This window comes from Lonchura striata, chromosome 5 (assembly GCF_046129695.1).
Source record: "Lonchura striata isolate bLonStr1 chromosome 5, bLonStr1.mat, whole genome shotgun sequence".
Taxonomy (NCBI): Eukaryota; Metazoa; Chordata; class Aves; order Passeriformes; family Estrildidae; genus Lonchura; species Lonchura striata.
The window spans coordinates 58,301,450-58,326,918 of NC_134607.1; the positions used below are offsets into that span (position 1 = coordinate 58,301,450).

At 42.9% G+C, this 25,469-nt stretch overlaps 3 protein-coding genes across 3 annotated transcripts in view; 1 reads left to right on the plus strand and 2 right to left on the minus strand.

Moving 5' to 3' along the window:
- The window catches only part of MEI1 (meiotic double-stranded break formation protein 1), a 38,547-nt gene extending 30,987 nt beyond the window's left edge, over positions 1-7,560 (minus strand). Inside the window, exons 1-6 of the mRNA XM_077783622.1 lie at positions 7,438-7,560; positions 7,081-7,204; positions 4,225-4,275; positions 2,351-2,424; positions 1,487-1,592; positions 711-914 (exon numbers count right to left, since the gene is read on the minus strand). Of these exons, the coding sequence (XP_077639748.1) occupies positions 711-914; positions 1,487-1,592; positions 2,351-2,424; positions 4,225-4,275; positions 7,081-7,204; positions 7,438-7,560 (682 nt within the window). The remainder of the gene's footprint in view (positions 1-710; positions 915-1,486; positions 1,593-2,350; positions 2,425-4,224; positions 4,276-7,080; positions 7,205-7,437) is intronic.
- A 75-nt stretch (positions 7,561-7,635) lies between these two features.
- On the plus strand, positions 7,636-11,105 carry SNU13 (small nuclear ribonucleoprotein 13). The gene is made up of 3 exons (XM_021552771.2): positions 7,636-7,724; positions 8,523-8,643; positions 9,210-11,105. Exons 1-3 carry the CDS (start codon positions 7,722-7,724, stop codon positions 9,470-9,472), a joined length of 387 nt encoding a protein of 128 aa, XP_021408446.1. The 5' UTR covers positions 7,636-7,721; the 3' UTR covers positions 9,473-11,105.
- A 1,353-nt stretch (positions 11,106-12,458) lies between these two features.
- Positions 12,459-25,396, minus strand: XRCC6 (X-ray repair cross complementing 6). The gene is made up of 12 exons (XM_021552767.3): positions 25,257-25,396; positions 25,035-25,144; positions 24,794-24,932; positions 22,231-22,485; positions 21,231-21,414; positions 19,724-19,910; positions 18,345-18,513; positions 17,053-17,214; positions 16,009-16,138; positions 15,207-15,307; positions 13,563-13,676; positions 12,459-12,788 (listed from the first exon to the last, which is right to left on the minus strand). The coding sequence occupies exons 1-12, from the start codon at positions 25,342-25,344 to the stop codon at positions 12,592-12,594; spliced, it is 1,836 nt and encodes a 611-aa protein (XP_021408442.2). The 5' UTR covers positions 25,345-25,396; the 3' UTR covers positions 12,459-12,591.
- Between the last annotated feature and the right edge of the window lie 73 nt (positions 25,397-25,469).

Genomic DNA, 25,469 nt, shown 5'->3' on the forward strand with positions numbered 1-25,469 from the left:
TAAAGGATACCCACACTTCAAAAAACTCCCTCAGTATAACAGTATAGATCACTGCTACAGGTAATGATAAAAATCATCAGTACACATCAGTACAAATTCACAGGGGTATCGTCTGAGCTACAGGATTCTACTTTCACAGGAACAATAATCTATGTCTAGTAGCTGAATAGATAAGCTGAGGAGCAATTCAGTTCCTGCTTGCCTCCTTCTAGAAAAATTAATTCCCTGGGTGGTTTACAAACAAGTTATGTCAGAAAGGCTGAAATTGTGCTCCCCAGCAACAGCTGAAATATGCAGTTGGAAGGATAACTGCAAGAAAGTGCCACTTCCACATTAGCTCTATATCTAATTAACACGATGCCTCATATCTAAAGACTGTATTTTTTAGACTCTATCCCACCTGCCCATGCACAGTATTTGCATTCAGACATTTTGAGACATGATCGGGCCATAGCACAAGCTTGGAAGAGACTGAAGATTAGTTAGTGCTGGGAAAACGTAAGGCATCAGGGAACAACAGGATCTGGGGGTGCTCAGCAGCAGGTCTGGACCACTTCATTGGAGCAACAGAAAGTACTGACAGCTTTGGACAAGCAGCATAAAGATCCTCTACAGAACAACCAACATTACATCATCTAAATTAGCCAAGGATTTCTTCCTCATTCTAAGCCTTCCCTTGCACCTTGCAGTTTCTCTTAGCAATGTCTTACCCAAACAATTAATCTGCAGCTCCTTTGTCTGTGCACACCCCAGAGTATTCAAGAAGACACCACACAGCCTTTCTTCAAAGTGTCCTGAGAGCCGTTCTGTGCCAACAGCACACGAGTACAGCTTGCCATACAAGTAGCAGACAGCAGCCTTTATACGTTCATTTGGGTATGTCAAGCCCATCAGCAGATGATCCACTAAATTATCTAGCATGAGGAACAGGAACAGCAAACATTCACTGACATTTTAAAAGCACCAACCTATTTCCCTTGAAAACTTGCAAAAGCCTGCTGGACAGACTGGTGTATGCAGGTTAATGAATACCACAATCAGGTGATGCACTCAGCACCATCTGTCTCTCTGAGCAGAGATACAGTAATACACAGCTAGCAAAGCTCACTGTTTACCACATGAAGATCCATCATCCCAGCTCCCTCCACAAACAGTTCAGCTTGCTCACCAGACCCCCAAGCACTGGATCAAGATAAAAAAACCTAAACATATGTTGCCTGTGAGGCAGAACCACACCCCAGTTCACAGAGGCTGCTTTTGTCTGGCTAAATGCGTGATAACAAGTTGCTATGAAGGTTCTGACCTGTATCCCAGGAGGTCTGAATGCCACTCTGACTTCTGGACAGGCTTCTTGTGTGACCTTTATGAACTTGTCCGGGGGACAGGGGAGTGCATGCACACATGTGTATTAGAGCTGTGGATACCACCCTTCAGTGGGTGACAGTGGGACATAACATACTAGAGTGGGACATGACATACTACTCACTGTGCTTTACCACCAGCATTTCAGCAAAGCCTGGGATGGCATCTGCCAGCTTGCCCAAGAGAGAAAATGTGGGCAGGCTGCTTCTCATGGTAGTTGCTTTGCACAGCTGTAGAGGAGACAAAGGATAATGTTTCACTGATGAGGACACAGTTCATAGGCAGAAATGCACCCAAACCAGCAAGTTCTCAGTGATGCATAATCTTCCAGAATAGGATCTTTTCCAAAGATGGGCCTCTTCACCACTTGGGATAAACCACAGGAAAACCCCAAATACCACACTAAGTCTCCAAAATGTCTTTAAATGAATTCAAGGAATTGCTTGTTATTTCTTTTCCTCTTTCCCCCCTCCACTTCTTACATGAGCAGTTTAATTTCTCACCACCTTTGCTACTTCCCTTTTTTAGTACCCCTTGGGCCCATCATAAACTTAGGAACAAAGAGAGTAGAGCCCACAGCACAGGCTAGGAAAGCTCCTCATATAACTGAAGAGTAAGGTAGGAAAAAAAGTATTTGAGGAAACCACACAGTTTCATAAGTGTATAATGAAGCCCTATGGCTGCAAGATATCATGAGAACAATATAAAAACTCCATGGTAGAAACTAACACTGCCAACATCACAGCTGGGGAACTGGCATTAGGACGTCCAAGGTTAGGTTGGATGGGGCTTTGAGCAACCTGGTCTAGTGGCAGGTGTCCCTTCCCATGCCAGGAGGGTTGGAATGAGATGATTTTTAAGGTTCCTTCCGATCCAAACCGTTCTATGATTCTGTGATCCCACTGCTACATTCCAGTCTTGCAGGGCCACTCATACCTCAACCTCTGAAAGACTGGAAGGAAGGGAAAGAGAACTCATCTTCACTGACCTCCTTCTGACTTTCATCCAAAATGCAGTATAAGTACTGTTCTGACTTCAGCTCCACAACAAGCCTCACCAGAACTAGGCAGAAAAAACAGGATCAGTAACACACACAAAAGAGAACTCACAATCCATCTTCCATGGGGCTTTAGCAGACCAGTGAGCAAAGAGCTTAGAAATGAAATGAACACAGACATGCTGAGAGAGCAGTTACAGCAGCATTCCCAGCACTATTACTTCTGATAGCCCAGCTCAAGCTCTCTGAGGCATCATTCCAGCAATCCTGCTTCAGCTGCACTACAAACCATGCATGGAAATGAGCTGCAAGCAACAAACTGAGCCTCAGGACAGAAGTAAACATAAGGAATCAGGAACAAAAGGGGAAAAAAATCTAGCTTAAAAGCATAAAAAATTATGGCAATTGCATAGACTAGGCTTCCTACTGTATGAAAACTAGCCTTTAAAAATGCATCCTTCCAAAGAAGAGATCAGAACTGAAACTGCTGAGGATCCTTAGATTCACACTCAGAGTTCCTCCTTCAGCTGCTACTGTCCCTAAGATAAGTGAAGTCTATCAGCCATTCCTCCCCCAGTGCAGATGTCTCATACACCTTACCAGAAAGCAAAGTGCCAGTCACCAGAGTGGTGCTGTTCATCTCCTCAGCCCTAAGCAAGTGCTGTTATACTGTAAGAACTCTGCCAGATCTGTACTAATAAGAGGAATCAGCAAGAAATTATGTTTTCCAGGCAGCAGCAATGCATTACCTGGGGTTTCCCTAACAAAATCACAAGGGACTTATCTGATGCTGCCAGGCTGCCTGTGCCTCCACACATATACCAGTAGGCCAGTTGCACAAAGCAAAGCTCCTCTTCCAGTACTTTTAGAACTGACATGAGTGTTCAAATGATAAAATTTTGGCAAGAATCCCTTTACTGAGACACTGTGCACACACTTCCACATAGGATTTGGTAAGGCTGTCTTCAATTTAGCTTGCTGTCATGGCATGACTCATTTGGACAACCTACACTTTTGATTTGTATCCTAGGAAAGCATTCTAAAAAGAAATATCAGACTTTTGTGTTCACTATTTCTTGGTATATCCAAGGCAATACTAGACCTGCTTCAGCTACAGAGCTATGCATCTCAGGAGAAGCATGTCTGAGATGTGATTTATAGATGGTTTAATAGCCCTTTCTTGCCCCAAACTCTCAGGAACTTAAAACACTTTCAAGACTAAGGCAACACTAATTTAAAATTGCTCTGTTAGAGAGCATCCATCTCTCAACAGACCAGTAACATGACAGAAAGACTTCTCCACTTTTCAACCCCATTTCAAGCAAGTGTCTGGAAACTAAAATCCCTCTGGAAGAAGTTTGTAATAGCTCTTTCATGGCTGGTCATGAAATGCATCACTGCACTGCTGATATCTCTAGACTCAGCAGAGGTACCCAGGGTTAACTGGACTGCAGAGATTGCTTTGTCAGCCCTGCAGATATTTCCTTCAGTTTTCAAATGAGGGACTGCTCACAAAGAGGAATCTACAGCCTGTACAGAAAGCAGTAGATCCCATAGACTTCCATTTGCTTTGACTATTTGGTCAGGTACAAAGATGCCGAAGTTGAAGCACTGTCACCCCTCTGATATTAAACTCGTAACACATGCAGGTCCTGTCAGAGAAATGTTAAATATTTAAAAATGCATGCACTCCCCTGCCCCCCAATATTGGAGCAGACTACTCTTTTTTTTTTTCTGGCATGGATATTGATAGTCTTCCCCACTGAAGCTGTATCAAGGCTGATCATCCCACAACAGGTATCAGACAATACAGATTCTCCCCTTCACAAACTGACAGTAACAGAGATGTGGTATTTGTTTCTCACCTTCAACTAGTAGGTTCAGGGCACTGCTGTCTTCCACAGAATGCAACATCCCTACAAGACAAACCACAACATGTCATGGAACTCACTCCTGCTTCAGATCACCAGTGCTGTAATTCCTTCTTGCTAAAATGAGGTGATTTTTTTTTTCCAGCATTGTAGTGTTTTCCCTGCTTCACATAACACCAGCCTGACTTTGTCAGACAAGGGTGGATACTCTCCAGGAGTATCGCAAAATGTGCCTCCATAAGCAGGACACAGGGACATGAGGCACTCTGTTCTCTCACAAATTTTTTATGTGCTTTATAGTTGAAGTCAATGGCTCCACCTATGTCAGGGAATATGTAACTGCTGCTGCCACCACCACATCTCACTGTGTGTATCCAGTATAACACATCTGAAACAACATCCCGGAATGACAAAGTCAAAGCCCAGCTGGGAGTTTTGTTATTTGTGTCCTCCATTCTTACCAGTTACTATGAACAGCCTCCTCCCTCCACAGTACTGAAAACCCTAAAACCAAACCGGAACACCAGGTTTAAATCATCCAGAAACGATTACAACATTAAATTGAACCTGAAGGCATCACTTCAGTTAATTTTACAATGACAGCATACAACTGGATATATCAAAATAAAGCACAGTCTCACTCTAATACACCCCAGCAGACAAGAAACTCCACCTCCCAGCCCCTTCCAACCTATAGCATCAGGCATATGGTTTGGACCCCCAACTTCTGCCACACTGAATCACTTGTTTCAATACATCCAATCAAACTACCTCCCCTCTGAAGGCTCCATGATGTCTCAGAATTTTGACCAGCTAAAGCAATGTTATAACAGGTGAAGAAATTACTTATTTCAATCCTCATCTGCCCAACCCTCAGTAACTCTTTCAAAAAGATTTGTATACAGCATTATTGAATGTTACAATATTAGCTGCATGAAATTCAGGCTTATCTGAAACACACCACCTCATAAGTAACACTCCACCTCTCTTAATCCTCTTTCTTCCAAATGCATTTTCCTGAATTCACTATTAATACTTCCTCCACAGCACTGCCAAACTTCTGGGGAGGTCCCCCTTACACTCTTGCACCAAATGATCCCTGCTTCATCCAAGCTCTGTTGAAAATGTCATTGTTTGTAGCCCCAAGATTAGGCTGGGATTCCAACTGCTCTAAGAGTTATACCAAGCACAGTACTGTCAGGATCTATACTCATACAGGCCACCAATTGCTAGTGTTGGCACTTGGCACCAACCAACAGTGGATGAGAACTGAGTGTTACCATTAGTTTATTATCTTACTGTAGGACTTTTATACTTTGTGAGTTCTCGTGGGCAGCTCCTCCCAACACTGACTCCTTTTCTCTTTCTTCCACAAGGCTGGCTGACTTCTTCCTGTCCCTAACGTGAACACCTGACCCTTTCTGTCCCTAGCAGCACATGCTAACCCTTACTGTCCCTAGCACAACCACTTCACCCTTACTCCTCACAGCAGCAGAGCCAGCTGACTCCAACTCTCTCTCAACCAGCTAACCCACTCTTTTATACCCATCCTTATAGGACCATCACTGGTCCTATAAGCTGTGACCTATTAAGGGCAGGTCTGCTCCTACTCTTTGGTAATTAATACAGCTGCAACTTCTCAGGGGCGAGACTGCCTTCAGCACTATCTCTATTCTCCTACAATCCATCCTCCCACACAGTAAAGCCCAAAGCTGTCCTCAAACCACCCAAACATAAAGAGAATTCTCCTTTCAGAGAATTATTAAAGCCGTCAAGAGCATTGAAATGCAAGCACAGTATCCCTATCTTCTGAGGTATTTTGTAATAGGACCATACAGTATAGGGTTCAATTGGCCACAATCACCACTTTTTCCATTACTCTGAAGGATTATGTGTGCACATACTATTAAGAAAAAATATGCAATTAAAAGAAAAAAAAAAACCTGCATAAAGTTCTGTTTCTAACAAAGCTGCTTCCAAAACATGCCCAACACAATTTATGGGCAATCAACTGTTTGAGCAATTCAGTGTGTCAAGGCAGGGACAGGGTCTTGTAGGTTACTTTTCTCCAAAGAACAAGAATTATCTGTGATGTGCAAATGAGATGGTGGAATTGAAGTAATCTGGTATATTTGCACTTTGAAGGCACTCTTATTTCTACTCTCCGTCTTTCCATTCCATTATTTCTTTTCCATCAAGACTTTAGATGTCTCAAAGACATTTCCCTGCTATGCAAACACAAACCAATAAGGGAAGTTCAAGATCACAGAGATTTAGTGGAAAGACATTTTCTGACATCCTGCTGAACACTATTGTGCTGAGGCTGACTAACCAGAAAGCAGCTAGTTGTACAGCAACAAAGATTTCTACAAATGTAAGTGATGGTGTAAAAAATCCAACTACATAGATTTGTGGTTTGCACATTTGATATTAAATTCTTCAACACATTTTTAAGCTCACACTTTGATTTCTGTATGAATCTTCATTTAACTCCAGAGGCATGAGACCAGAATGGAAAGCATTCAGGGAAGAGTAAGATGCCAGGCATCCCCTATTTCCAGAAGAACTTTACAGATAAGTCAAGATACTTAAATCACAGGAGCTTTAGAAACGTGCCAATCTTGCAATTTGGGGAATGAGAAAATTAATTAACCTATTCTAAATCAGTGACAAGCAGTTTCTGTTTTTCAGCAGGGAGTAATTACACAACAGAATTGTAGAAGTATGGAGGTAGGCACCTCAATGTTCTTTTGCTCTTTTGGCTTCAAATGTGGGGAAGCTTCACATGTGTTCAACAAAAGGTAACCATCTCCTCCCTGCTGTTGCACCAGGCCTCAACAAAGCTCTTACCAAAGAGAGTTCCTATCAAGTGCATGCACACCCTTTCGTCTGGTGCCAGCAGCTGAACGACTGGCAGCGCCTGCCAGGCCAGGGCATCCTGGAGACGAGACAGGACATGCTTCTTGCGCACCAGCTAGGGATCAAACACAGCACCCCGTTAGGCCCTGGGCCCCAGCCCCAAGCTGCTCCCACCCCCCTGAGGGGAAAGGACCACCAGGGTCCGGGTGCCGAGGCGACAGGGCCGGCCAAGGGTCACACCGGCCGGGCCCCGGACCCAAACCGAGCGCCGGAGAGCACAAGCCCAGCCGGCGGGGGCTCGGCGGCCCAGCCGCACACGGGAGGGCCGGCGGGGCAGGCGCTGCCCACCGAGGCGCTGCCGTCGCCCAGGGTCTCCACGGCGCAGGCGAGGCAGAGCGGCGGGCGGAGCGGCAGCGCCCAGCGCGGCCCGTGATCGCCGCACGGCACCGGCACCGGCGCCCCCGCCGCCATCGGCCGCTGCCGGGGCCGCCGCGCGGCTCCGCCCGCCGCGGAGACGGCGGCTCCGCCCCGGGGCCGCTCCCGGCACCGCCTCCCTTCCGGCGGCCGCGGCCGCGCTCCCGCCTCTTCCCTCGCAGCGCGCTCGGGCCCGCCGCAGCCACCCCGCCGCGGCCATGGTGAGTGGCGTCGGGCCCCTGTCTCCTTCCTCCTCCTCTACCTCCTCCTCTTTCTTCTTCTCCTATTCTTCCTTCTCCTCTTCCTGCTCTTCTTCCTCCTGCCTGCTGCTGCCAGCCTGGGAGAGAGGAGGCCGCGCGGCGGGCAGCACGTGGAGGCCGTGCGGGCGGGCGGGGCTGCGGCCGATTGCGGGGCGGGAGGCCCGGGGGGCTGGCGGGCCTGGGGACGCCGGTAACGGGGGACTCCGTGTCCGGGGTCACCCCGCGCCGTGCTGGGAGCCGGAGAGGTCGCGGTTCTGCCAGCGCCAGTCCTAACACCGCTTGTGACCTCCCTGCTGTGCCACCCCGCTGCCCATGTTACCGTTTAGAAGCTACCGGTGGTTTGCAGAAATAACCCCGATACCTGCTCTTCTGGTGATTTGTTCAAAATTTTTGTTAGTCTGTTAATTTGCACTGTTAAGGTGCGCTGAAGTGTTTGATTTTGTGTAGTCTGTGGTATAAAACGCCCGAAGACTGCCCCATAAGTGCACTGCTGCAGGTTTGTAAGGTGTAGATTATGAGTAGAGACACACTTTACTTTGGTGTAAAGGATGTCTTTCTTACTTTTCCCCTTTACTTTGATACAAGAAGAATCCTTACTCTTTTAGAAGTAAAATGCAATGGTGTTTCTTCTATATGAGCAGAGCAGATTAGATACGACTTCAGAAATCAGTATATGTGGTGGACATGATGCCTGTGCAGTGTTGATCAGACCAAAGCTTCCTTTGCTCCTATTGTAATATTCTTTACTGTTTCCTTTAGAGTGAGGCAGAAGTGAATCCCAAAGCTTACCCATTGGCTGATGCACAGCTCACCAAAACGCTGCTGGATCTTGTGCAGCAATCCTGCAACTATAAGCAGCTACGCAAGGGAGCCAATGAAGGTGAGACCTGTATGTTGAAAAGTGTGCTACAAGTCACAAGGATATTTAGAGATGCTGTGGGTAAGAGAATGTGTTTCCTCTGTAGCTGTGAACCGCTAACTTTATATAGATCTGGCTATTGCAGGTGTGTGTCTCCTTTATCTCCTGTTTTACCAATATTCAGGGACAGAACTAAACTGTAACTGTCAGATAAACTGACATTTATCTGCAGTTCTGGTGGATGTCCCAAACTCTTCCTGGTGCTTGGTTTGTAATCATGCATACTTCAGTGATGTGGCACTGGGGTTACCAGATGCCTAACCAGTTCGGAACCATAAAAGATTTGGGTTTGAAGGTAACTTTAGTGTAACCTGTTCACAATCTTCCTCCACAGTTGCTTGGGACTTCACCTAGTCAAACTTGTAAAAAACCCACAATTCGTAAGGGTAGAAATTCAGTAATCTCTTAGAACCCATGTCCCGTGTACTAGATCTTCCCACTGATGCCACTTTCAGCGTCTCCTGAAGTTGTTTTACATTAGATATGCTTTCCAAGAAGACCTAGACTGACTCAAGTTTCTTTTACAGCCACCAAAACACTGAACAGAGGGATAGCAGAGTTCATTGTGATGGCAGCAGATGCGGAGCCCTTGGAGATCATCCTGCACCTACCTCTTCTCTGCGAGGACAAGAACGTACCCTACGTGTTTGTGCGCTCCAAGCAAGCCCTGGGCCGGGCATGCGGCGTTTCCCGGCCTGTCATCGCCTGCTCCATCACCATCAAGGAGGGATCACAGCTAAAGCCTCAGATCCAGTCTGTACAGCAAGCTATTGAAAGACTGTTGGTCTAAGTGCCCATGAGTGTGTGTGTGTGTGAAATAGGAAAGTGCAAATTAGGGAAAATTAATGTTTAGCTTCAGTTGAGATGATAGTTTTGATATCAATGTTTCATTTCAAAATGCCACATTTTTGTTTATTAATGGCTTAATTCTTAGTGTTTCTGCCTCCTATCCCCCCGCTTTCCTATTATTCCACTCCAACACATTCATTCTCGTATTATTACTTCTTGAAAAGTGACTGTACAACTGTTTCCTGTTTTATGTTTAAAAGGAGGACAGAAAAAAAAGTCCCCCTCTTGTCTTCCTGACTGCCTGCTCAGGGCTTTTTTAACCCACCTGTCAGCTTTCTCTGTGTAGCAGTATTCCTGCTAAGCTTGAGCCTCCAGCAGGTGTGCATAACTCTTGTGTTTCTGAACGGTTTAGGCTACTGAGAAGGTTCCCTGTGTTCAGGCTGCTGGAGTCAGTAAGTGATGGAGCAGCACGGGTGGGTGTGAGGCAGGCAGCAGCTACTGTGTAGCAGCAGATGGAGCCAAGATCAGCACAGCCCTTGTTCTTGAAACCAGACAAGAGACTTCTGTTAAGAGATGCACTGGGAGCAGAAAACTTGTGGCAGTAGGCAAGGGGAACACTCTTACCTTGATTATTTTTAAATACTGACTTTTTAAGAAAAAAATAAAAAATGCTGCAAAGCTACATAGAATTGTCATTCCCTTGGTGAAATATTTGCAACTAACTGGAGTGTTTCTGCTTGTAAAGCTAAACTGCTCACAGGTTGCCTAAAGGTTATTACAGTGCAGTAATTTGTTCTTTTTCAGCTTCCTTTGCATGGACTGTTACCACTGAGGTTGGGTTTCCTAGAGAAGTACAAAACACAGGGCAGAGAGCAGCCTGTTGTGGCCGACAAGTACCCTACATCTAGCTGTTAATTATAAAAAGTGCCATGCTTTTTAGCTACTGCACTCTAGTCACCAGATTGAAGATGAACCCTTTTAAGTCATGGCCAAGGAAACAGAGAATAAGTAATTTTTCAGATAAATTAGTATGTGTCTGAAGAAGAGAATGCTGTATCATCTCAAGTCCTGGAAAAACATCATGGGGCACCAACAGCAGTCCGGATTAGTGGTGGTTTTATGGACCTAGTTTTAGTGAAATACATATTGTATAACAAATGCATTTCTGCTCTGATTGGTTAAGTTTAAACCCCTGTGTTGGAATATCAAATTTGTTTTGTATTGCAGGATGCCAAAGCAAAATAGCATGGAAACTCCATTAGGTGCAACAGCAGAATGGAAAATAAATTTTCCTGTAATGTTTCCACAGAAGCACTAACTTCATACCTTTCATAAGCACATCCCAAGCAGATGAAGTGAGCTCATGAAAGATTGAAGACATCATGTTTGTATATTTTTGTAAATGGCTGATACCAGCAATCCTTGCTGAGGTGAACTTGATACAAATACTTCAGAATCCTTTCATTTGTGTGAGGTTTAGAAGGGCTCCTGGTTCCCTTCTACTGATGCTGACTGTTGAGCTAGTTGTGTTTAGAACTACAGCTTTGCCAAGGATTTGTACTGTTGTACCAAGACAGATTATGCAAGAGAAAGCACACAAGGAGCAGAAATAAAGGATACTTAAGCAAGCAAAACTGTCTTATTCTGCTCTGAAGCACTCCATCACCATCCCTTTTAAACTTCTGCTTAATGTGATAGCCTGCTACTAAAAAGAACAAAGCAAAACAAACAAAAAAAACCCCAAAACCAATAGGAGGCAGATCTAATAACCTAGAACAAACATGCTAAAATCGTCCAAAGCCTAGAACATGATGTGTCTGAGGGTCAGCAAGCCAAGAGAGGAATTAACAAAGGTATTTGCAGAATTCAAGTCACAGAATTACAGACAGGATAGTCTCACTATTCCACTCTTCCAGCCTTGCTAAGACAAGCATTTACAGTAACTTTATTGCCCAAGGGCAAAATAAATTTAGTGCTTAGGCAAATCTTTATTAAAAATAATGCAGGCTGATTGGAAGTGTAACGGGTAGTTTCAGTACTGCAGAGCTCCGTGCAGGCTAGCAGCGCTCTGGAGGAATTGTAGAGGTAGAAGTGAGCAGCGTGCTGGCACACCTAGGACAGTCACAATGCCAGAAGGGTGGTCACAGCTGGCTCCACATGTGCCACACTGCAGACTGGTCAGCGGATAGTTTGTGAGCCACACACAGGAAACTGGACACTAAAAACACTATGGAGACCAAAATGGACACCTCGGGTATCCAATGTTTGCATCTCATAGAAAGTTAAGCTTTTCACTAAACAATTAGTAATTTCCTAAAGCAAAAGCAACAAGTGTTTATTGGTTTTAGTCATCTTGCACTGCAAGAGAGGTGGGGCATGCCAGGGATGGAAGTCTATAACCCAAAACACCCAGCTGCAGCCTTCGTAAGTATGACTAAGAAAGTAAAAATACTGTATGTAACAAGGGCTCTCTCCATACCTTGCTATTCTTCTATTTTAAAAGCATATATTTGAGTACATAAGCCTGCACAATAGTCTGACTCACACTCACTTAGAGAAGTGGAAAAGCTCTATGCCATCTCAGTAATTTAATTGGGATAAATGCAGCCTTCTGGGGAACATGATTTGTTTTCCATTTTTAAACCAGTTTCTGCTATTACCATTTAAAAATGGAAGACACGTATGTGCAGAATTGTTAAGTGCCAGCTCTTTGCCCAAGGGATTGGATACTACTTCCCAATAATGATTTTTTTTCTTTTAAGATCTGCTGGTAGTATTTGTAACAGTGATGGCAGAAAATAACCCAATTTGATTACTAGTACTGATACTGTCAGTTTTGGAGAGTAATACATATTTATACCCTCTGTTAGGACACAGGCTCAATCTGCTGCTTAAATTCATGTGGTGCCATTAACACAGATCTTTGTGTTTTCTTACCCTGAACTGAGTTCTGCTATCTTTATGATGCAGAGACAGCACAGTCAGTGTTGCAAAGGAAAAGGTCCAAACTTTTATTAAGAACCCAGCAAGGCACATAGCAAGATTAAATAGACACAGCACTCACATAAGACAATCAAGATTCTAAGCAGACAGAAGTAAACCAGGGCCTTCCTCTCCAGCTTAGCACTCATTAAAGTATTCAGTTAAAGCATCCACAAGCTCCTGCTTCTTGCTTCCACACCTCAACCTCAAGAACCTACATGCATCCTTCAGGACAGATACGGTGAGCTTGCCCAGAGTGCCCTTCTGCACATGACTCCACAGCTCATCTCTTGAGACTTCTACCTTGGGCTTCTTCTCAGTTTGATCATCAAAAGCTAGAAAGATATGTTTTAATCACAAACATTTTAAAAACTAGAAAGACATCAATGTTTCTTATACACACCATAGTTAATGGCCATTAGTACATGGTGCTTTAACAGCTACACACTCACAGACCTAGTTTTCATGTTTCCTTTTAAGAAACAGACATCACTATGTATGTCATGCAGTATTTCATTGATAGGAGTGATCTTAACTGAAGTATGAAACTTTGTGTTCTGATGAAAACATCACCCTCCAAATGAAATTTAAGGAATTCTTGTTGAGACAGCAGAATGCAATGATTCCACAGTGAGCTCAGCTGACACTCATTTTATGCAGTCTTTTGTAGATTCCCAAATTACACATGGACTTCATCATTGCTTACACATTTAGCCCTTAAGATGTCTATCTTAGACTTGCTAAACAGCCCATGTATAAAAGTCTCACCAACACAAACTGAAAGCATGAGTGATTTTGCTATTCCGTTGTAGAACAGAAAGTTGCTAAAATTATACATATACAATACATCTATACCTATATATTCTGCAGTCATTTACCCACATCACTTCCTATACTTCACTCTGCATTTTGTCACTCCAGCAACTCTCCAACTGGATACCACAATATTCTCTACTCTCTAAGAATCAATACTGGATGTAATACTTAATTATGGAGCTCAGCAGTTGCTGCACAAGCAGCTTCTTTAAACTATGAAACAAACTGAAAACACAGAAGCTTCTAAACAGAATAAAGACATTATATGCTATGTTTGCACCACCATTACTTACCTTGTTTTCGCTTTACAGCCTTCCCATCAGGATTGTAGTCAGGGGGATAAACCAGCTGCTTAAACTCATCCACCAGGTTGCCCAGCCTATGGCTCATCTGCTCAGACTTTGGCACTGGCAAAATATAAAGATTTGCTCTCTCAGAAACAGTGTGATCACACGAAAGTCTACAAGGCCATCCCTACTGCCAGATCAGCTCACCTGATGGGGAAAAATACAGTGCTCATTCTACAAAACCACTAGTGTATGGAACCACACAATACTTTATTTTGTAGGATCATGTTAAACATTCAACAAGAAGAAACTCACAAAATATGAACTAGCTTAGGTATGCCAACTTCACTCTGTATTGGGATGTAACACCAGTTCATCAAGCACTACAACCACCAGAGACCCCCCCCAGGACAGAATAATGTGTGCACAAAGGGGAACTAACACATGTTAATGATTTTGGGGAAATTATTACCCACATGTATGTTTCTTCTGAGAAAACCTACATAAACAGCTTCTTCTGTTCTAGAGATGCACAATTTTAGTGGAAATATCCCCTCATGCATCCAGCACTGTAATAAAGAAAACCTGCTCCTCAAAGCTGCATTGGTGCTAACAAGTCTGACTGTTTTTCTGTAACATCACCAGACACAGCTGTGCTTCTGTAATAACTAGTCTACAAGTGTCCTGCAAGCATGCAAAAATGCAAATACTTGTGTTACGATACTCTCAAATGAGAAATTTACAGCTCTTGATACTATCAAGAGTTTGGACATCTGGAATGCTGTGTCCAGTTCTGGGCTTCCCAGTACAAGAGAGATATGGAGCTCCTGGAATGGGTCCAGCAGAGAACAACAAAGATAATTAAAGGAGTGAAACAGCTTCCTTATGAGGAAAGTCTGAAGGAACTGTTTAGCCTCCAGAAGAGATGACTGTGAGGGGAACTGAAGGGAGGGTGTCAAGAGTATAGTGCCAGGCTCCCAGGTGCTGCCAAGAAACAGGAAGAGGCAATGGGCAGAAACTGAAGCACAGGAAGAGCCATCTAAACATGAGAAACAACTTTACTGGGAATGTGACTGACCACTGAAACAGGTCACCCACAGAGGTTGTAGAGTATCACTCGCAGGAGAAATAATTGAAGAACTATCTGTAACTAGCCCTGTGCAATGTGCTGTAGGATAATCCTGCTTGAGCAGGGGGGGTTGGACCAGATGACCCACTGTGGTCCCTTCCCTCCTGGCCCACTCTGTGATTATACAAGACACACACAAACTCTCCCAGTCACTAGGTGTCAGCACTGCCCCCAGCAGAATAATTCTCTTCATTCAGCCCATTTATCACACTGAAATATTAATGGGAATCTTGAAGAGAGGAATTTCAGAGAAAATATTTCTCACCGTAGGAAAAAGGTGATTCAATTTTAATTTTGGATGGTAAAGTGAACATTTTTTTCTTTACCTTAAAAGTGACAGCAATAGAAAATAAGGTTTCAGTATTTCAGAATGGACACATCCAGACTCCTACATAGTGAAACTGCACACAACTGAAATATTTCTTAAAAGACATTTGTGTTTGTAGTAGCACATATTTGACTTACAACAAAGTCACCAGTCCCCTACCCTGCCTCCCTTCACACCCGCCAATAGCTCTCACTTGTAAGATCCTCAGCTTGTTCTGGTTCCATCATGTCCAGTGCCAGAGCCTCCAAATTCCTGAAGTGCTGCTGCAAAACTGGGTTCTCAAAGCTGTCAGCCCTGTCAAGAATCCCCCAAAATGTCAATGCATGCTGCCAAGAAGACAGACAAAACACTTAAGATCTACCACCAACTTATGTCAGAATAAAACTTCCCTCTTCGCCACACAACAATCCATCGTATCAGAACTGCTTTTTCTCTTCCCAATTTACCTGCTGAATCACTATCCTGTCATGCATCAACCACATAAGAAAGCTGTCTGAGAGTCAGAAAGCTGTATGAAGCAAAAGGAGGTAGTGGCATTATACTTTATGTATAGTTATTGTGGCTTCACATAGCTAGGAAAAAAAAATCTCCCATGAAAGTACTTCATAGCATTTATTCCAGGTATAATGAAAAAAAGGCCTAACTCTTCTTTCTAAAGTGCTCTAATTTAAATTATCTGGGTCTGATCTGCTGTAGAGTGGCAGAACCACAATAAAATGTGATACCTCTGCAACAAATTACAACAGCCCGGAGAACAAGAGCAATTCTACAAAGAACTCCAGAACATGCTACATAAAGCATTGTGGTGCCTGGGTATCCAGAATGATTAAGAATAAAGTTTGGACAAAGCTACTGCAAAGACAAGCAATTTCTATCAAAATACATGAAAATCTGATCTCAGGAACACCACAGCTGAACAACACATTCAACAGAGCAAGCAACTGCTGTGCTTTTTCCCCCATGCCACTCCCTGCACCCTATTTATCTCCAGGTACCTGTATTTGAACCGCAGCTTCTGAATTATTTCCTTCATTTTGTCTACCTGCTCTTGGCTGGCCGGCACATTTTCTGTAAAATCAACATTACGTTTGTCATCTGCATAGGGTAGAAAAATCAAGTGGAAACCTATACAGAAGAGAGGGAGGAAGACAACAGTTACACAAAATAATTTAGAGAAAACAATGGTCTCAAAATAATTTATAGAAAAACTAAGATGGTTATTATCAAGGTCTGATGACTCCAAACTAACAACTTGTTTTGTTGTTAACAGCAATCCATTATACTTCCAAGTGCCTACAGCACAACACTCAATCCCAATCTCTGTTTGTTACCAACATCTCTAATGGCTTTGTGAAAGACATTCAGACTAAATTCTTAGCTCCAAGTTGGATACCAATGACTTGTTTTACATGCAGGACATCAGCTACTCCATCTTTCCCACCTCTTACTAGGTCTGAGCTTGAAAAATGTTTATTTGAAAATCAAGTTATTGCCCACATTATTCTGAAATATATTATTTAGTACACAAGCAGTGTAACTACTCTACTTCACATCCTCCCGGAAGATGTTTTTGCACTTAAAGAGGTGAGAAAATGCAAAACAGCAAGAATCTGCTCCCTAATCATTCCCCACTCGTCTGACATGGCATGAGGCTCACTATATGTGAACTATTTATTTAATACTTTACAATCTATTCAAGGATACAACATAATTCAAGAAAAGACATTCTGTCTAGTCTTCAAACAGGAAAAAAGGCTTTTCATTTCTACATCAGTTATTTGAATCTGCTAAAAAGAGGCAGAAGGCAGGGAAAACACTCTAGCCAGGTCATACCTGAGCAAGCACTGATGCAACTGGGGCTTTAAAAACAGATTCAATATCAGATGCTTACACTGACAAAACTGAAGAAAAGGAATGTTGGAAAGCATTTTCCTTAGTTTTAAGGGAGGGCACCACTAAGAATACTTTCCTTCAATACAGGGCGCCATTACACTGATTACATCCAACCATACAGGGAAAGGTGGCCTCTCTTCCCATACCTGGAGGGGCTATCTGCACTTTCTGCTCATCCAGCTCTTCCTCCTGGGGAACCAGGGCCACAAAGCGAGGAGGGATGTTCCGGCGAGGGGTGTATCTGCACAGCATCATCATCGCCCTCTCCAAGCACTTGATCAATAGGGCATTAAACAGTGTTGTACTGCCTGCAAAGGAAATAGTGGATTGGTCAAGACTGACAGCTTTGTTCCTTTGTTCTAGAATATAACCCTAGATATTACAGTTTCAAAACCTGTGATTTATTTGAAATGCTTGCATTATTGTGGAGGTAAAAAGCAAATTTTGGAAAGGAAAAGACTCAAAATGGTCAATGCTAGCAAGTCTCTCCTGACTAGCAGTGAGAGTTCTGGTGGAAGAAGTGAAACCACTACCATCTCAATAATGGAATACTGTGAAATTTTATCTATAAAGTCTATTTTTGTTTGGTGGGGCATCACAATAGAAGCACATCATAGACCTTTTGTGGAAGTAACACACTAAGAATTCAGACTTCAGTACTCTTCCTGAGGCACACATTTGCCTCAGACATGGTGGTCAGGGAAAGACTGACATGTAAAGAACATGGATGAGCCAGGAAACTGCAGTTAGAGAAGTAAGCATTAGGTTCTTTTGTCAGACACTGCAAAGCCTTTGATCATAACTCCGCCCTCTTTATCCACTGCTAGACCAAAGAGCTAAAGGTTTTTTCTTACTACTGCAGATTGGGATATATTTCTATATAAACAGATGTATGTACACCTATAAAAATGAAAAAATAAGCAGTTCTAAATGTCCTTGTCTTCTCTCTTTACAAGCCTATAAAGTGCTGTTAATTCAACTATACTTCCTGAGTACCATGTTTCCACTCCTAGCTGATATGGACTTAAAATCAGCAATTCTCTCCCCTGGTTTGGGATTTAGGCTGTTATTTTTTTTTTTGTTATTGATTGGTTTTGTCTGGGCTTTTTAAACTATCTTTACTCTCTTGTCAGGCACTAGGATCCTTCAGTTTCATGAATGGCTAAAACAAGTACTTTGTGACTAATCTGCATGGCTAAATTTGTTGCTTGTCATGATGGATAAACATGAAGTACAATTGGCTGTTCTGTTATAAAAGAAAACAATAAATATCTGCAGCTGAGAGAGGCAATAAAAGTTAATACAGTTCTTCTTAGCATTAGCAAATTTTTAAGTTAGACAAAGCTTTTAAACTCAATGATCCTCACTCAAACACATGATGAATCAACAGGTTACACTAATGCAAGGTAATAAATCTTCTCTTGCCATCTTTGCTTACCTCTCACCAGGGACTCCTCAGGATAGATGAACTGGGAGCGCCTGATATGGTGGTGCTGTTTTAGCATTGAAAGTGGTTTGAAGCCAATCAGAAACAAACCTGGAGAATCAAACTGTTTTAATTCTTCCGTCTCCTCTTTCTCCAGCACAATCTGTCGGTTTCCGTATGTCTAAACCAGGGAAGAGCAGATGACAGAGCTGCCAGCATAAAAAAAAGAGGAACAGGAGGCAGGACAGGGCAGGAAGTGGATGCAATTGCTGTGTTCCACTACTTTAAAGAAGGTTACAGACAAGACAGTGTAAACCTGCATGAGCAGTGCACACTGAAATGGCAAGTGACAGTCTGTGACCATTATCCCAAGGGAAATTCTATCTGAACATAAGCAAAATTCCCTTTTCTAAGAAAATGGCTAAGCCCTGATATAGAGAGGCTGTCACATCTCATCTCTGGAGTTCTTCAGAGCTGTCCCAAAAAAGCCCTGAACAATCTGATCTGGTTTTGTGAGTCTTGCTCTGGGCTGGGTTGTACCACTTTTTCAGAGGTCCTGTCCAATTGTAAACTTGCTTCAGCAGATGTGTGTCAGCTACCTGCTCCTGACAGAAATAGAGACTGAGAAACAATGTTTGTGTAGCACTACTCATGCATCACAAAATCAAATTATGGATTTATTATAGTTCAGCTGCTGAAGGTAATCATCAGGGCTTAATATTCAGCTTTCTGTTTATGTCCTATACTTTATTTCAATAAACTAATATCTATAAAAAGACTAAATACTCCATTTTAAGACATGTTAACTTTAAGAGCTGTTAACATGGAAGAAGACACAAAGCACACTTGTGACAGTATACCTAGCAACTACATAACCTGTTCTGAAATAAAGCTGTGCCTGGTCACAATGTGACACTCAATTTACATCAGCCAAACTATCAAGCAGGAAGGCAAAACAAATAAAAATTTATACAAAAACTCCAACAGTAACATGCCTTTTGTTTGGAAAATGTGATTCACACTTGTATGTTCAACAAAATCGACCAAATCTGTTCGTAATGAATCAAAAATTGACAGCAGCAGCAATGGCACAGGGTCAGTCAAGGTCAGGCTCTGATAACCTCATCCTGCCTTACAGAAAGACATGACCTGTGTTCCTGACAGCATTTCCACCAGCAGCTATGCCTTCCCATGATAGTCAAGCCAGGGAGACAACCCATTCTCACCCTGCAGAGCTCACAAGTGACCAGCCTGTCCCAGGTGCATACAGATGCAAATATTTCTGTATCTCATCTTGAAAGTGCAATACTAACAAAAGCAGCAAAGGAATTGGCATCTCCCGTCACACATCACAGAGACAAGAAAAAGCAGGCACATAATCAATATGTTACCTGAGCCCTTTTAGTGTCACTGGGCAGGAGCAAGCTTCCTGTTTTTCCACTAAACATCCTTGTTTTGATTTTAACTGGTTCATTAGTTTCCCGATAAAGCTTCACTGGAAGTGGCTTATAAGCTTTTTGAATAAGGTTGTAAACACCAACAGAAAGCACCACATCTTTGCCCAGATGCAGATTTAGCCTGTGTAAAAAGCAGATACAGACTTGAGACTCCTGAAAAATTACTACTGCAGAAGAAAATCATCTCCTCATGTAAGTTATTTCCTTTGACTTTCTCCTGTTCTCCTCCCCCAAAATCACAAATCTTTGGAAACATATTATCACTTGAGTCATAATCTCTCCTGAATAAAAATATTATTGTAGTATCATCATTTCTTGTCATAAAAGTTATCTAAACATAAGTAATTTACCATATTTCTTTGACCTTTTTTTCACTGAAGGGCAGCTATGCTCAAACAGAGCACAGGACAAGTCCACATTTGGGTACCCCAATTATGCTCATTGTAATGTCTCTGAATTCTCATAACTGTTTGCACAGTTATGCACAAAAAACCCACTAAGAAAAACAATACAAAGAGTTAAGAAAAAATATAAATCAGACATTAGAGAAAAAATTAGATGCAAAAGTTTAAAAATAGAAGTAATCTTAAAGTTATGAGAGCAGAACAGTGAGTTGCTACAAATACTACTTCCTCTCTTGTAAAACGTATCACTGGTATGGGATTCTTCCTCCCCAGCTATTAGAAAACTTGAGGAACATTCCCAGAAAAGAAAATAAAGCTGCAAGCAGGAACAAGAATGCCAGTGACAACAGCTCAGGTTGGGATACTTTATAAATATTTATTGGGAAAAAAAACATTAGGCCTTGAAGTTCATTCCCTTACTGTGCTTCCACATCATTCTGCTATGAACTCACTCCCTAAAAATACAACTGTTACAGAGCATGTGATTCCAAAAATACTTTCTATCTGCTTTGTCAAGATCCCTGTAATCTCTCTTAAGTATCTTTAATCTTTTAGTAGGAGATTAGAAATATCAAGGCTGTGTGAATCCATGCCAAGTACCTAGACATACATACAACATACAACTATTAATAACAGAAAAAAATACCTAGCATTCACATTCAGATGATTTTTTTGAAGTTAGTATTGGCAAGAAAAGCCTAATTTCAATCAGATTTCACTATAAACTATTTTTTATGTTGCAGCTTTTTAGGTAAGTACTTGGCAATTATGTAATTTTTTAGCAAATTATCATTTCAGGCCAAGCTCAATACAGGATACATCACACAGAAGAAAGAAGAGGTCCTCTGCTCTTCTTATCCACAAATATCCTTGGAAACTACAGAAGAAACACAAATCTTGGACTAAAGAATTAAGATTGAGGAATATAAGTACTGATGCTTTTAAAGAGCAATCATTCCAGAAGAGGAAAATGAGATGCAGTCTGAAAATAACATCAGGTGCCCCTGCTGAATGATGCATCATAAGTAGGCACGAACCTGACTAAAGCCCGTTTCTTTGTCTCCTTTGCTCGTACTTTCTTCATGAGATGTTCCAGTTTCTCTGACTCTTCAGGATGGATCCCAAGGTCCTCATCCTCTGCTACATTTATAATATCCCTGTAGAACAGAGATATATCAAACCCTCCAGGCTTTTTCAAGTGCATCAAGTCCAAGATGATACCTAGAAACAATGGAAGATATCAGAGCAGCATAAGAAACTACTTTTTTCTTGTATCAGCATGTATCTCATCACTCTCAGATTTCTCTATCTATGCAAATTATTAAGTAAGACTAAGCTCCAAATTGTCATCTGTACAAGGTGTGAAACATTCTAAAGAAAGGGGTGATTCTAGGGCAAGAGGCAAAATACATTCTTTAACTTCAGTCAAAACAATGCAGAATAGAAAATGTTTCCTGTTTAATTAAGAATTTGGACAGCATTGAATATGAAATGGCTCTGATAAACTCCTATAAAATATAATCCTACCTCAGGCATAGAGGGGAGTAACAAGTTCAGAAAATCCCCTTTTCTTTAGTTATAGGGGCTAATGGATTAAGGAAGCCTCACAGCTTCTAGATCCAGGACATCTCCTGAATTCCAAAAACACTGGTTACCTCAGCTACACAGTTGAACTAATGCTGCCTACTCTCTGAGCTCAGGCTGATTCCTTCAACTAATTCAGAATGGAACCATTAAAGTAATTTTGTGTTAACTTGGTGTTATTATTCCCTTCCCGGAAAATGATACAATAACAAAAAAAAAATTATTTTCTCGGCCCTGGCATGTCCCCATTTATGCTATCAAACTAGAAAGTGATCCTAGAAAACAAGTGCTAGCTACTAGATACCAGATCAGAAAACATATATTCTGATTTAGATCAGATATAAAATTTCTGGCTTAGAAACTTTCAGAAACATTGCCCAGTTCTGCTGGTAACATCTGCTGCAAAGATTCATCACGTTTATTGTGTCTAAAATGAAAAGTGGAAATAATGACCTGTGTCTCTCAGATCACCAGCTCTGGTCCTGGCCAGCTTGGCTTTAGCACTGTCATTGGCATGAGGGTCATCCTCGTTGGTGAAGAGCATGATCCTCTTATGGCTCAGCCTGACTTGGACATCACTGAAGAGGTTCGAGCAGGCCCAGAGCGCTTCACCCAGGGAATAGTCAGCGCTGTGGCCAAAGCTCTCCCGGAAAAGAGCCCGTCCTTCGTCTCCCCTGTACTGGTCCAGCTCTAGAACACGCTTCGCACCTAGAGGGGCAGCAGCATTCACAGGCATTAGAAATACTGACAGAAGTACCACGAGCTCTTCTAATTATGCACTGGGGCCTCCCTTGCAGCTGACATCCATGGAATGCTCCCAATTACCTCTGTGGCAGCATCCTTCCACCACCTGGCTGAGAAAGTTGTCCAGCATGGCCTAACATCTGCAAAATCACAAGCCAGCTACCACTGAAAGCACCTGCTAGGGCAAGAGGACACAAAATACCCTGGCACCAATGTGGGCTCTTTCCGTGGGGAAGTGAAAACGACAGGGATCAAAGTATTGCAAACCTCCTCCACTGAATGCCAAGTGCTCAGCAGCAAAGGCAGCAAACTGCCCCTGCTGCAGAGGCACAGCAGACTGCTGCACCACCACAGAAGAGGAGCCTGAAATGCATCCTGCATCTCCACAGCAAGCTGGGAAGGTGGAGAGCTCCTCCTCCTCCTCCTTCCTTGCCCCTTACATCACAGAGAATGCACAGAAAGGTGGGATGAAGCCCACAGATCACCACACCGAGCACAGCAACATTCAGGTCAGGTGTCCACACCCTTGTTGCAGCTCTGAGGATTACTTCAACCCAGCTAGGACTCCTTTTCCCACCTAACAGCAGGTTCTGTTTTCTTCTGATACTCTACAATGGGAGACAAGCTTTTATTTTCAGCCACTGCATTCTGTAGAGCTTCTTCCTTTGTCCTTCACTTAAGCTCTATAGCATTTCAAAAATTTCATTTGAAAATATTTTCCTCTCCCTCTACTATTTTATTTTCATCTCTTCATCTGTTCTTTAATGTGAATGTTCATAATTACATACTCCATAAAAATCACCTATAGCATCGCCTTCTTCTCCAGAGGACTGCTCTCCAGGAGCAGCAAATACACAATTCTATTCCTTTTGAACTGATGCCTTAAGTTTTAGCTTTCGTATTTTCTAGCTTCTGTACTACATTGGTATATAACTCTGAATTTCATATAAAGTGTTAGCAAGTTCTCTTCACAAGGCAGCTAGACAAAACAATCATTTTCCAGCCTGAGAACCAAGGACACCATTGCAGCTTCAGGCCCAGAAATTGTAAACAGCAAATTGAGGAAAGCCATCTGGGAGGATGGGACTTCATAACCTGAAGCTGTAATTGGACAATTAACCCCAACATGGAAATGGACCAAAACTTATAAAAGTGTGAAATCTCGTGATCAGGCATCCATCTTGGGTGGAGCCATGGCCAGGCTCTTGTACTGACCCATGTGTATCCTTTGAAGACCTTTTAATAAACACCTACTTTATTCCTTTAACGCTGTCTAGCCTCTGTTCCAGGTAGCCTCACAAGGCATCAGAACAACACCCACCATTCACCTGTGCTGTTTTTATCCTCATGGCGAGGCTACTGCCTCTAACATGGGAGAAAGGACAAGCAGGGAAGGAGGAAAATGAAAAAGCAAGACCTATAAGGCAGTGAATAGGTCTGCCAGAAAAGCGAGAAGAACCTAAGGCAGTCCTATCAGGTCTCTATTGTAATAAATTCTGAAAATAGATAAGGTGCAATTCTTTCAGGAGAAGCCCCTGTGTCGTTAAACCTGCAACCCCTAGTAAAGAAAATGAAATCAAACATCCTCAGAGATAAAGGCTGCTATGAAAAGTTGTAGACAAAATTCCCCCAGAAGACTCTCAACTGTAAGACAATCTGTCACCACTAGCATGTATTCTTTGCACTTCTCCTACTGCCTTTCCAATTCAGCAACCAGCACTTGTTATCAAGCAGATGGTATGTAATCTTAAGAAAACAAAAGAGCAAAATTAAAGAATTGCAGAACTTATTACAGAAGAGATGTAACACTCCAAACAGGCTACCACATTGAACCACCTGTTCTAGCTGACACCACTTGAACAGGAGGGCTGGACAAGATGACCTCCAAAATCCCATCCAACTTCAGCCATTTGGTGATATTCTTCATCAGCTGGAATCCATGGTGCCTTAACATGGACACATACTTTTCTGATGGACATTCAGCAGTTCTGTTGAGGTACTCTAAGCTTTAGCAGACAGCAAGTGAAGCCACCACATTAAAATATAAGAAACTGAATAGAAAAGGATCTGAACCAACTCTAAGAGAAAACACTAGGCTCTCATGAATTTTCTAAGCTTTAAAAAAATATCTAAATCTATCCCCACCACCAACAGCATGTTTCAGTAAGAACTTACCTGACAGCTCTCTGATCTTCTAGAGATCAACTACTGACAATGTTACTACACCAATTTCCTTGCTCCCTCTTTTTACACAATCTTCATACCACTTTACCTGGATTGTCCAGCTCCTGGAGAACATAAACGTGCTTGAAATCTGCCGAATTCTTGTTGTTTTCTGTACCATAGAATACAACACTTAACAGGTCCCTGTCACTGCTGATAATTTTGCTGGTATACACACTCCGGATGCACTGAAAAAAACGCATCCAGGTCAAAATTACAAGAAAATAGTTTTCAGAAAGGACTGTGTGTGAAAGTCTTGCCTTAGCCATTAGCAGTTTATCCATCCCTACCTGGATGGTCATGTCGAAAGGAGTCTCTGCCTCTCCGTCGGACTCGAACATGGCCTTGGAGGCATCCACCAAGAAGATGAGGCTGTCCCGGCCCGAAACCCTCTGGTCCGCTACGGAACGAAGGGAAACAGTTTTAGCAGCGGCCCCTCCGCCGCCCGTGGAGCCTGGAAAGCAGGCAGTGGGCCCCGATCTGCCCTCCGTGAGGGGGTGTGGGGCCCTTACCGACCGCCTCAGACCCTTCCTCCTCTTCCTGCTGCTCCTGCTCCTCCTCCAGCCCCTCGCCCCGGTAGAAGGACCCCCACCCCGCCATGGCTCGGGCGGTTCCCGCCAGACGGTCCCGCCCACGCTCGGCCAACCGCCGCTCGCCCCGCCCCGCCCCGCCCCGCAACAGCGCTGACCAATGGCGAGAGCGGCAGTGCGCCGCGCCCCGCGCCG